Genomic DNA, 12,251 nt, shown 5'->3' on the forward strand with positions numbered 1-12,251 from the left:
CCCGTTAGCTCTCGCCAACTTGATGAGCTGGCAAGAGCGAAAAGGACAAACGCGCACTTTGCCAAAACCCTGGGGTGCAGAGCAGCGTGTGGAGGGAGGAATGGCGATGCCAGCCCTGGGCGGGGGGCAGGCAGCCTTGGGCACAGCGATGGTTGGGCTGGGGGTTGGCCTAGCCCCACGCGGTGCCCCGTTTGCCCTTCGGACGGGGGGAGGAGGGGGAGGGGGAAAGCAGGGCGCGGCAGGGTGAGGGGCCGGGAGGGGCGGGGTCGAAGGGGACAGGTAGCGCTTAACCCCGCCCCCACACAGTGCCCACGGCTGGCGGTGCGCGCGGCGCGTGCCCGAGAGGGGGCAAACCTGTCTGTGCCCGGCGGGCGGGCGCATGCGCGGTGGCGGGCAGGGCGGGGTACGCAGCGGGGCGGCCGGCGGCTGCCCTTCCCCTTCCCCGGCTCAGGTAGGAGGCGGCGGCGGCTCCTCTGCGGTAAGGGGTGGCCCGGGGATGGGTGCCGGGGGGCACTGACCGCCCTCCCTCACCAACCAACCCCCCGCCCCCACCACCAGCGCCTGGCTCTGCCCCCGGGGTCCCCAGCGCCCCTCACCGGCCCCCCAGGGCTCCCACCGACCCCCTCACCTACCCCCCCGCCCTGCCCTGCCCCCCAGAGCCCTGTCCCCCACAAGGGCTCCCACCGACCCCTCACCCACCCCCTCGCCCTGCCCCCCCAAGGGCTCCCACCACCCTGCCCCCCCCGGGCTCCCACCGACCCCCTCCAGCCCTGCCCCCCTAGGCTCCCACTGACCCCTCACCTACCCCCCCCCGCCCTGCCCCCGCAGGGCTCCCACTGCCCTGCCCCCCAGAGCCCTCTGCCCCCCAGGGCTCCCACCGACCTCACCTACCCCCCTGCTTTGCCCCCCTCAGGGCTCCCACTGCCCTGCCCCCAGAGCCCTCTGCCCCCCAGGGCTCCCACTGACCCCTCACCGCCCCCCCCCGCCCCCCAGAGCTCTCTATCCCCCAGGGCTCCCACCGAACCCTCACCCCCCCCCGTCCCCCAGGGCTTGCACCGATTCCTCACCAACCCTCCTGCCCTGCCCTTCAGAGTCCTCCGCCCCCTCCTGGCACCCGCCCTGGGGTCCCAAGAGCCCCTTACTGACCCTCCTGCCCTGCCCCCTCACTGACCCACCTTGCCGGGGCCCTCACAGCCCCTCCTCTGCACTGACCCCATCCCCACCAACCCACCTCCCCAAGCTCCCCCCTTCACCCAGCACAGCATCCCAGATCCACTGTCAGTGCCCCCTGCCATGGTTCTCCCACCCAGCCTGGCAACCCCATGAGTCCCACAAACCCAGCCCCCCTCCCCTCCTTGGGCCCAGCATCCCCCTGGCCCAGCAGCCTGGGGGCCCCCTACTGACCTACCTCCCCAGCCCCCTAGGGCCTAGCACTCCCCAAGCCCTTTGCCCTGCTTCCCACCAAGCCACCTCCTCAGAATCTTCTGCCCCCAGCTGAGCACCCTTGGGCCCCCCACCTCCTCAGAATCTTCTGCCCCCAGCTGAGCACCCTTGGGCCCCCCACTTCCCACAGCAAGGCCCAACTGACCCAGCTCCCTTCCCCCCCCCCTCAGCCCCTTCCCTAGTGGCCCAGACCCACCTAGCCCAGCACCCCTTGCACCTCCCCTGCTCTGCTCCCCGCCTGGGGCCTGCCCTCCCTAGTCCACAGCCTGACTCCCATGACTCAGCTTCCCAGCACCACTGGGCCTCCTACCTGGTAAAGCAGCCCCCAGCCTCTTCCCCCCCCCCCCCCCAGGGCTCAGCACCCCCTGGAACAACTCTCCCCAATACAGCACCTGCCAGGCCGCTCCCAGCACCCCCACTCAGCACAATACCCCTGGGTGTCCCTCACCTTGCCCCCCTGGAGCCCCCACACCTGGGGCTCATTACCCTGGGCATCCTCCACCCTGTCCTCCTGGGGTCCAGCACCCCTTAGGCATCCCCCCACACTACCCCCACCCCTGGGGCTCATTACCCTCTGGGCACCCCCCTCACTGCCCTTCCTGGCCCCCCTGAGGATCCCCATGCTTTGCCCCCCACCCCACCCTCTTAATCCTGGGACCTGTGGGAATCGATCTCACTGTCCCTGGGCAGGTCCCGGCACTGTGCTTGTTGCTTGGGCAGGCGGGGAATGACCCCCATCCATAGGCCCTTTAGCTCCAGAACTTTGGCAATGCTTCTGCCCTGTGTGTCAAGGTGGTCATGGTGATGTTACGGGGGGCAGGGAGAGGGGGAGAATTGAGTCTCCCATGTTGGAGCATAACCCAGGTGCTTGCAGTGAGGGATGCTGAGGTCTGAGCATTAACTCTCATCTCCCGCTTCCAGTGATAGAAATCTGGACACATTCATTACAAAGCCTTTTTTGCTTTCTTCTGAAGCTGCAGGGGATAGAGCAAGGCTTATGGATCTAGGGAGAGACTTACTAAATTAGATGTAGCCTAAACACAGACCTTCTGCTGTACCATACTTATGCCTTAGTTATAGACCAGTGCTAGTGACCTGCATTAAGGAAACTTACTCTTTTCTTTCAGAGCGTCATCCATTGCATGTTCAGTCACATATGATATTAAGATTCCATTGATAGTTTATAAAGGGTTAAATTATTAATATTGTTTACAAGCATGTTACAGACATGAGTTGTATTTGTTATAGATGGTTATAAGCATATCAGTAGGGGTCATAGCTGTAAGTCATGTTTATAAGCAGCCTATTTACCTGTTGGACTCTATAGCAATCTATACCAATTGACCAACTATTTATTAAAACACCCATCAGTCACTTGTTAATCCTCTGTAAGTCATTTATAGATAGGATATTAATATAAGGTCTGACTGCTTGTTTCACCAGAGGGGTTTGCAGCAACATGTGCAGAACTGGGTAAAGTGCTCTTGAAGTCAAGGCGCTTTCGACAAGGGATTTAGAGAGGAGGATTGGAGGGTTTCAGCTGTCAGTGGTGAGTGGGAAGCTTTCCTTGGTCATCTGGCATAGGGGAGCTGTGCTGTGTTTTTGGGTTTGGTTTTTTTTTTTGCAGAATTTAAGCTTTCATTAAAAAAAAATCTGGGCACTTTGGAGGTACATTGGTTGCAAAGGTAACCTTCCAGAAGTAACTCATGCAGTGCTGTTGTCCTAACTAGGCAGACAGGTTGCTCAGTACTCTTAGGACTTTGCTGAGTAGCAGTGAAGTGAAATGAACAAGACATTGGTCAGTTTCACTTTGCCTGCAGCTGAGAAACTGGGGTAAATCTCAGTTTCATTCAGTTGGTATGTAGAAGAGCTGCTTGTTTTTGCTGTACAGCAGAGTAACTTCTCTTAGGGCAGAAAGTCAAAACCTACCAACCAAATAAACAAAGAACCAACAACATAAAAAAGAGGCTGCTGGAGTGCAGAGAGAAGTGGAGGCCTTCTCCTTCCTAAATGATAAGTCAGGAGCTTCTGGGGTCAGGAGGGAATGAGCTATTTCTCCCTCTAAGTACCCAGAAGAGGGTGGGAGTGCTGGTCCTAAATTAATCTGCCGTTTACTTGCCAGAGGCTGATATGAACAATGAGGACCCCAAGCAGAATCCAGGGACTCTTGGCAGGAATTCTAGGAGCTGAGGCTAGCAGGGAGCTCAACTTTTAGCAGAGCATTCCCATGGTCCTCATGGTGAAGGGCCCTCAGTTTTCTTATCTGCCTTATGCTAACAGGCTCAGTTCCTTTGGCTAGTAGGTTTTGGGTACATTTTCAAGCCCTTGATCGTATTTTGGGGTGTGTGGGTGGGTTGTCCAGGCAAATCCTTATTTATTGACTTCCCAGCTCTATCTATCCTGAGGGAAGTGTCTTTGGGACAGGGTTACTGCAGAACTTGTTGCTCATTTGCCTTTGGCTTTCTGCCAGCTCTCCTTAGCTTTACCCTTTTCCATTATGATGGTGAAGAAACTAGTGTCCAGGTCAGAAATGAAGAAAACTCTGTTATTGTCCTATGCTCTGATTCAGAATTACAACTGAATGCAGATGCAGCAGACTGAGTGTAGCTGTGGATAACTCATTAACTGTTCTTTGTTTTTTAGTGAATGTAATGATCACGAAAGGTGACAGCTTGACAATCCTGGAGACTGAAGTCCTTTATCACTAGAAAAGGTACATTAGACAGCAGCAGTATAGACCTCCCTCGCTCCTCTGTCTCAACACTGATTTGTAGAACATCTCTAGGGAAGAGAGGACAGTTCAGTCCTTGACCTTTCTGCAGAAGATGCAAACAAGTGAAACTGTTGTGCTGGTGGTTCTTGCACGTGGACACCTGTTCATTAGGAACTAGGCTGAGCCTCACCAGGCCACTTTACACAAGGCCACAGCATATCATTTAATAGGCAATTTTTAATAGGCAATTTTCATGTGAGTCAAATAGAATTGTTTGGGTCTATTAGGTGTTGCAAAAACATAAAGGAAGTCCCTTCTCTGAAGAACCTACTCTTAAAGTTGATCATATCAAGAGTTCTGTATAACTGTTTTAAAAACAGCCTTAAAAAAGGAAGTAGAGTAAAAACACTACTCAAGCTCAGTTGGCAAAGTACCAAGCTCTGCATGCGAGTCTTGTTGGCAGAAAAAAAGCATTGCAAACAGAAAACAGCACAAAAACAGGGGCTCTGTGATTGAGAAACACCTTCAGAGCCCTACAGGGAACTCCCCAGAAAGAAAGCACACAATCTTACTGCGTAATGTGAGTCAGTCAGTTTCCCTAGAGTGCTTTAGATAAGTTAACTCCTCTTATACTAACATCAGCTCTTTTTGGCCTTAAACTGCCAAACGGTTTGAGTCAGAGACATGAAATTCAGCCTACCTGAAACTGCTGCGCTAATGGTTGAATCATGGAAATAGAATACCTAGTGACAAAGATGAGGAGGTGACAGAGGCGTACTTTATTCAGTTTTTTTCCCTGCCAAACCCTAAAAGTTGGAGCACCACACTTCAATTTTTCTGAAATACCCTAAATGAAAGGGACCCGGAGCAAGATCACAATAGATTGTGAAATCTTATAAAAAATGCCAAGTATCTCTTAAAACTTTTGGGGAAATGGTCTGAATCGCAGATCCATCCTGTCAGAGAGAAAGGTAGATGGAAAAATCCTCATCCATTTGTGGTGTGGGCACTGTGTGAATCAACTTTGCAACTTTCTCCTTGTACCACTTGCCTTTGTTTTTGATATGCCTAAAGCTCAATTGACTGCAAAAGTTGGAGGTGGTTGGATCTTCTTCATGGTGCTGTGCTGTACTCCTGTAAAATCAGTAGTCTGTCCTTTCCTCTTGGGGTGTATTTCTTAAACTACCCAGATGCAATGTGTGACAAAGACCTACAGTGAGGGGCACAGAACTTAAAATGCTGTGTGATTCCTTCTTTTCATGTAAATAACTTTCTGTAGCCTCCATCACATGTTTTTTTATTTCTGAAATGAAACAGGACCATTCCTGAGGATGGGACAGTTGAGGTATGTCTTAGGGCTTGTCTACACTTGAAATGCTTCAGCAATACAGTTGCATGGCTGAGTGCTTCCGTGTAGATGCTAACTACATTAACAGGAGGGGTTTTCCCATTGATGTAGGTAATCCACCTCCCTGAAAGATGGTAGCTAGGTAGATGGAAGAACATTTACACTTGGGGTTAAGTTGGCTTAACCAGTCTGGATATTTCACACCCCTGAGCGACACAGCTAAGCTGACTTAATTTTCTAGTGTAGACCAGGCCTTAGAGACAGAAATTCTTTTCTTTTTCAGGTCCGGTGATTCTGGTTATAGGGACAAGTAGCTGTTCAGTCAGTCATACACTTCTGTAACTCAGCTTATTACCTGGAATTTTTGTTCCTGTGCAGAGAAATTAATTGCTGGATCAACTGGACTTTATTCAAGCAGCTGTTTGTTCTGTTCTTTAAATCTGTAGGTTGTCTTACTCCTGCATCCCTCCTGTGCTGCTGCAATGACTGGAAAGTCCCTTCTCTTAAAGGTCATTCTCCTGGGGGACGGTGGAGTTGGGAAAAGTTCCCTCATGAACCGTTATGTCACCAACAAGTTTGACTCGCAGGCTTTCCACACCATAGGAGTGGAGTTCTTAAACCGCGATTTGGAAGTGGATGGACGTTTTGTGACCCTCCAGATTTGGGACACAGCAGGGCAGGAGCGTTTCAAGAGCCTGCGAACCCCCTTTTACAGAGGAGCAGACTGCTGCCTGCTGACCTTTAGTGTAGATGACCGTCAGAGCTTCGAGAACCTGGGCAACTGGCAGAAGGAGTTTGTCTATTATGCAGATGTGAAGGACCCTGGCCACTTCCCATTTGTGGTCCTGGGCAACAAGATAGACAAACTTGAGAGGCAGGTGACCACTGAAGAGGCCCAAGCATGGTGTTTGGAAAATGGGAATTACCCTTACCTGGAAACCAGTGCCAAGGATGACACCAATGTGGCAGTGGCCTTTGAGGAGGCTGTGCGGCAGGTACTGGCTGTGGAGGAGCAGCTGGAGCATTGCATGTTGGGGCACACCATTGACCTGCACAGCAGTTCCAAATCAGGATCTTCATGTTGTTAGGAATCACCTGGGGATTGTACCCAAGGACTGAGTGTTTAAACAGAACAAGTGCCAATGGCTCTTGGGCATGCTGAGGTATGCCGACAGAAAGGACAATGGGTGGGGTCACTGGCTGTAGGAGTCACAGCCTTTCTAGCTGAACAACAGATGGAGTCTTTGGGTGTGAAGAAAAGGGTTTAGGGGAGAGATCTAATTAGGTGCATTTGGAAGTAGTTCTCCCCCCTCCCTTCCTTCTTTCTAACAGATCTAAGGATAGGGTTAATCTGAGAGGGTTGCAAATTATGGTCTGTGCCAAGATCTATCCACAAAATGAGACTTGCGGAGCGCTAGACATTCCCCAAATTATTTCATTAATGAACTGAAAAGTACTAAGCCCACTAACCTCTGCTGCACCTCTTGACTGTACACTGCCAAAGTAAGGTTTGATCAGTTTGCTGCAAATAATAAAACTAACCTTGAATTGGCATGAGGATGCCAAGTAAAGGAATGACTGACATAGTTCTGTTGCTTAGGTTAATCTCCTGGTATCCTGATGTTCCCTAGTCTTTCTGACCCTCTCAAAAAAAGCTTGCTATGTGGAAGAGCGATGCTGTGAGTGCATCACACTGGAAAGTAACAATGCTCCAATGATTTGAAGAACACGGTATGAGGGAGTGGAGTATGTTTGATTGTTGCAGCCTTAATTCTTGACAGCTGCTTACCTTGATCACTTTTTTTCCCACATCTGACTTTCTCCATATTGATGTTACTTTCCTAGTGTGACTAGCCTCCTCCTAGTTTGTGTGCCCTTGTTTTTTTCTGAGGCTCAACACTAGATGGAGCTGCTCACCATTTGAGTGACACTGGGCAAATCCTACCTCACTCGTAGTCTCAATGTCTTGCTTGTGAGGAAGGCTTTAGAAACAGTCTACTGTCTTCCACATTCAGTGTGAATCTTTCGCAGGTCTCAGTGCCATGTAATTACCAACAGATCATGGCTCCAGCTATGGGCTCCTACACTGTTGGGATGGACTGAATAACAACTCCTAGAAGTACAGATGACTGGTGGCCAGTAAAACCACTCTTTCATAAGTGCACTGGTTTAGCAGCCCTGGTTCTGGCTGTGCTTTGTTAGCCCAAGGGTCACTGTCTTAAGCCACTTCAACTCAGCTCCTTTAATTTGGATGCTGCAGTTCTGAATCAATTAAATCTGCTCTCTGCAGGACCTAAGAGCAGCCAGGATACTGGGAGTTAATTGATGGTGAGGAGCACAAACCTAACAGGTGTCTCACTGCACTGTCCTGTTTTCTCCAAAAGGGTGAAGAGTTCAGTGAACTTTCTCTGCAGTTTACTCCAGTCTTAGTGATCTGGTTGATAGACTTGAGTGGTAGGGAAGCGATTTCAGCTAATTGAATATTCCTTAGCCAGCTGACTGGCTCCAGTCAGTGGGGAGGAGCTCTGGACAGCCTCAAAATGGCTGAAAATCAAAATTCTATAGAGAAAACATATTACAGATAAATCAGGGGCATTGCTAACCCAGAGCTTCGGCCTGTTTGTGGCTACCAGTCTCAAGCTATCCATCTGTAGCATTGGGATCAGTGCTTGCTTGCTACTATGTATTCTGCAATTTTATGCTGTTTGTCCAAGATTATGTTCTGATGACACTGTCTGTAACTGTAGAGAGGCCTGTCTCGGGGAGAGCTCCCCTGCAGTCATCTCAGTGCTGAGGAGTGCAGCCATCATGGGCCCAGTTGATCCCGCATTCCCCTGTGTGAGCCTTGATGGTAAGTCTCATGGCTCAAATACAGCAGTCTCATTCACTTTGTCTGTTGAAGCCAAGAGATTTCCACCTTGGCGCTGGACAATGGAAGTTAGTCTCAGTTGCCTCCAGGCTCCTGCTCTGCAGGGGGAGTGTGTACTTTGCATTAATGCAAGATAAGTCTGCCCTCTCTCTGCAGGGCAATAATGTGGAAGTGATGATAGCTGCAAAAGTACTATAAGGGTGGAGCCTGATTTTAGTGATGTTGAGCACCTGCAACTCCCATTGACATAAATGGGGCAGTGCTTGATGCTTTTGAAAAATCAGAATCCATGGTGTTTACAGGGGTGCCCTGCATCTCCCTAGTTACACTTCGCTTGTACTATTTTTATTTAGTGGTCTTGGACCTCCACTGGCACCCCTGTAGTTCCTAAGGGCCTTGCCTTCATTGTAATGGTACTTGATAATTCCACTGGAAATTCTATGACCCAAACTCTGTCTCCTATAGTCCTGGTTAAAGACTTAGTGTAAACAAATTTGGGAACCATGTTTAAAAGTTATTCCAACTGAGCCAGTTTCTAAGATGATCCAGTATGGATGGGGCAGAAGGTGTTAGAATGTTTATAAATCATAGTGATGGACCTTAATGTATTTAGTCCAGCTAGGTCAAAGGTTAAGTGACGCCCCTTTCTTTTTGACCATGCTACTTTTCCAGCCTAGTTATCGCATGATTTGTCTGAGCATCAACCCTGCGTACTAAACAGTACAATTACTGTGAACAAGCTGTGATGTGTGAGGGAGAATGCGCAGCAGGGTATCCTCCTGTACTTTGGGTGCTTGTTGACGCTTATGGCTGAAGCTTGAAAACCTTCACCGTATTTGAACTGTGCATATAGGTTTACTAGCTGTCTGTATAACTCTGGAGTGTGTTAGTGTCTTTTGTTTATTTTTAACAAACCATATGGTTAATTTTTTAAAAAGCTGTATGTATGTAAACTCCATTTTTAAAAAAAAGTATAGTATTTTCTGTGTGTACTCATTTAATTTATTTTCAACCAATGCGCGCACAATTCCTGGGAGAGCCAGGATCGTGAATTCTTCATTAAAGGTCAATTGCCAACAGCTTGTCTTGGCTGGCCCCTCCTTGACACTCGCTGCTGCTGCTAAAGAAACTGGGGTTGTAAAACTGATAGTTTACCTTGATTTTAACCAATAAAACATGGATGTATAAAGTGAATTCAGAGCACAGCTGCTTTTTGGTCATTAGGCCACTATCTTCAGTTGGTATAAATCGGCATAGTTCTCTTGAAATCAATGGAGCTGCTATTGACACCACCCGAAAGTCTGGTCTGAGATGTGGGTACCTGACAGGGAAATGTAACCAAGGCGTCCAAGTGTCGTGTGTGCAATGCGGTTGAATATTTCTAAGAAGAATCATAGTTTAAGAAAAGCAGCTAGGGGAAGTGCAAGGACTCTGATCATGCCCTGCAAACTTGGTAGGATCTAGGCTTGATTGGACATCTTCCCCCATCCTCTTCTTATGTACCTATATAGCACCTTGGCACAATCTGACCCTAACATGATACATGAGCATTGATAGTGCCAGTCTGTTTAAAACATTCATCAGTTGGCAGTTTCAAGCACCAGGGATTTAGCCACAAAGCCAGAAACCTTGTAAAGCCAGACTACAGCTTGGGAGATTGAGTAAATAAACATTTTAATGGCTGAGAGCTCCTGGAAACTCTGCCAGGCTTTCTAGTTGACCAAGTTTGCCTATACATTATGTATTTTCCTGTAGGTTTCTTCTCGTGTCCTGTTACAGAGTCTGATTGCTTATCACATTGCAAATGGTTTCAGTGGATATGATGCCGATGCCACAGCCAGAAGAATGGGACTTCATTTTAGGGGCAGAGGAAGTGTTAATAGTATCCAAAGAGCCTGTTTTCATGCAGGCATCAGAGGATGTGATAAGAGAAATTCCCAGTAATTGTCAAACAGAAGCAGTGCAGTTTCTAAGAAGGCTTTATTATCAATTTCCAACATTTGCCTAAAATATCCATTCGAACTTCATGAATCCAGTATTCTCTCACTTTGATTTTTATTTTAGCTTCCATTGCGACTGTAAGGGCCAACATTATTTATGCATTCTAGTCTAAGCGAATAGTTATAGACAGCTCACTGCTTCCCTGTACCCAGCAATGGCATGGGTTAGTGGTTGGAGGAGGGGCTGCTTCCAGCACTAGTGATGGGTCAGCTGCTTGATCTTCCTGTGCCTGTTTCCCAATCTGTAAAATTAAGGAAATGATACTTCAGCCATCTTTGGAAAGAGCTGTGAAGTTCTTTGGCTAAAGGCTGTGTGTATAAAGCATTAGTCTCTGTCAAAGTTCATATGGAAGGAGGGTGGACAGCAGCTGGATGTGAGCCTATCAGCTCCATCTGATGGCAGTGTTCCCTGTATGACCCCTTGTCTGAAAATGAGGAAAGCATATGCTTCTGGTAGCCATTTGGGTTTCTTCAGGACTGGCCATCGAACTGTGTTCTAATTAAGTTGGAGCTAAACTCATTTCAGACATGGTTTGGCTGGTCTGGAACCTCGGTTAACTAGACTTTAAATATTCCCTCTAATTTTTTTCCACCCATGTGCGGAATAAATCTTGTGTGCACCGAGGTATGTGCGGATGTGTGCCACCAGCAGAAACAAAAAACCTAGATATATATTTTTAAAAAGTTAACATAGGGTTAATTACTCCAGCCAGGACAGGTTAGGCATTTTAGAACTCACTACTCAAAGAATTAAATTTAAGTGTAAGAGAAATAAAAATTATGAAATGCATAGACCAGTAAAATAACACACTTTGAAAGAATAAAATTACAGAATATATGTGCATTGCAGGACGTACCAAGAAGTAATAATAATACAAGTATGTGGTGGTAGGTGAGTGTGAAAGAGAGAGACAGAGATTGTGTGTGTGTGTGAGAGAGAGACAGGAATAATATGGGTGCTGGCTGCTGGGGAAGTTCCTGAGAGATGCTGGGTGCTGTCTCTTTAAGGCACTCACTGAAAGCTCTCCTGCTCTGTCCTGAGCCCTGTCTCACCCTCCCCTGCTCTGTGGAGCTGGGGTACATAGGCAAGGGAGAAGGGCAGGGGGGAGTGTGTGTGTGTGAGAGAGAGAGAGACACCAACTGAATGAGTTTCAGAGTAGCAGCCATGTTAGTGGCACAAGTACTCCTTTTCAATTGTATAAGCTGGCTGCTGGGGAAGTCTCAGACTGTGTGCTGTCTCTTTAAGACACTCACCCAGAAAGCCAGTTCAGACCTCAGACCCCAGCAGCTCTCTCCTGCTCCGCCTCCTGAGCCTTGCCCCTCTCCCCTGCTATGTGGAGATGGGATTGGGGGAAGTGGGGAAACTGACACAGTACCTCCTCTGTCCCCACTCTGCACAGCCAGCAGGAGGGTCCTAGGAGCAGCTGCAGGAGCAACATGGATGCAAAGCAGCAGTGGGGTGGGGCACCTGAACATATGCTGATTGATGTGCGCTAGCTCTGCTAATCAAGTGCACGGCATTTGAATCATTCCTGGGTGGGAGTGATCTGGGGGGAAACATGGGCAATTGCAGCGGGGAGAGATGAGGGAATATAGAGGCAAAATCTAATGACCATTTTAGGTGTCTGTATGCTAATGCAAGAAGTATGGGGAATAAACAGGAAGAACTAGAAATTCTAATGAATAATCACAGCTACAACATAATTAGTATAGTGATCTAGGAAAGACACGGGGGAAAAAGGGAAGGAGATGTCTTATATATCAAAGATGTCTGTGTCTGCACTGAGGTTGAGGTAGAAGTGGGAGGCAGACCTGTTAAAAGTCTCTGGGTGAGGATAAAGGGGGTAAAATACAAGGGGGATGTCATGGTAGGGGTCT

The 12,251-nt window shown here is 48.8% G+C and overlaps 1 protein-coding gene across 5 annotated transcripts; it reads left to right on the forward strand.

Annotated features, from left to right (window-relative positions):
- The first annotated feature begins 380 nt into the window (after nucleotides 1–380).
- RAB9B (RAB9B, member RAS oncogene family) lies at nucleotides 381–9,567 on the forward strand. Of its 5 annotated transcripts, none has more exons than XM_084639526.1 (3): nucleotides 391–478; nucleotides 4,087–4,156; nucleotides 5,951–9,567. In XM_084639526.1, exon 3 carries the CDS (start codon nucleotides 5,987–5,989, stop codon nucleotides 6,590–6,592), a length of 606 nt encoding a protein of 201 aa, XP_084495652.1. In that variant the 5' UTR covers nucleotides 391–478; nucleotides 4,087–4,156; nucleotides 5,951–5,986; the 3' UTR covers nucleotides 6,593–9,567. The 5 variants fall into 5 exon arrangements, with proteins under 5 accessions (XP_084495651.1, XP_084495652.1, XP_084495654.1 ...); XM_084639527.1 differs by having other exon boundaries at nucleotides 400–451; XM_084639525.1 differs by lacking the exon at nucleotides 4,087–4,156 and having other exon boundaries at nucleotides 381–451.
- The last annotated feature ends 2,684 nt before the right edge of the window (nucleotides 9,568–12,251 follow it).

Source organism: Lepidochelys olivacea (genome assembly GCF_965140295.1).
Source record: "Lepidochelys olivacea isolate rLepOli2 genome assembly, chromosome: 9".
NCBI lineage: Eukaryota > Metazoa > Chordata > Testudines > Cheloniidae > Lepidochelys > Lepidochelys olivacea.

Coding starts and splice junctions, on each gene's coding strand:
- RAB9B (XM_084639525.1), top strand. CDS start 5,987: ATGACTGGAAAGTCCCTTCTCTTAAAGGTCATTCTCCTGGGGGACGGT.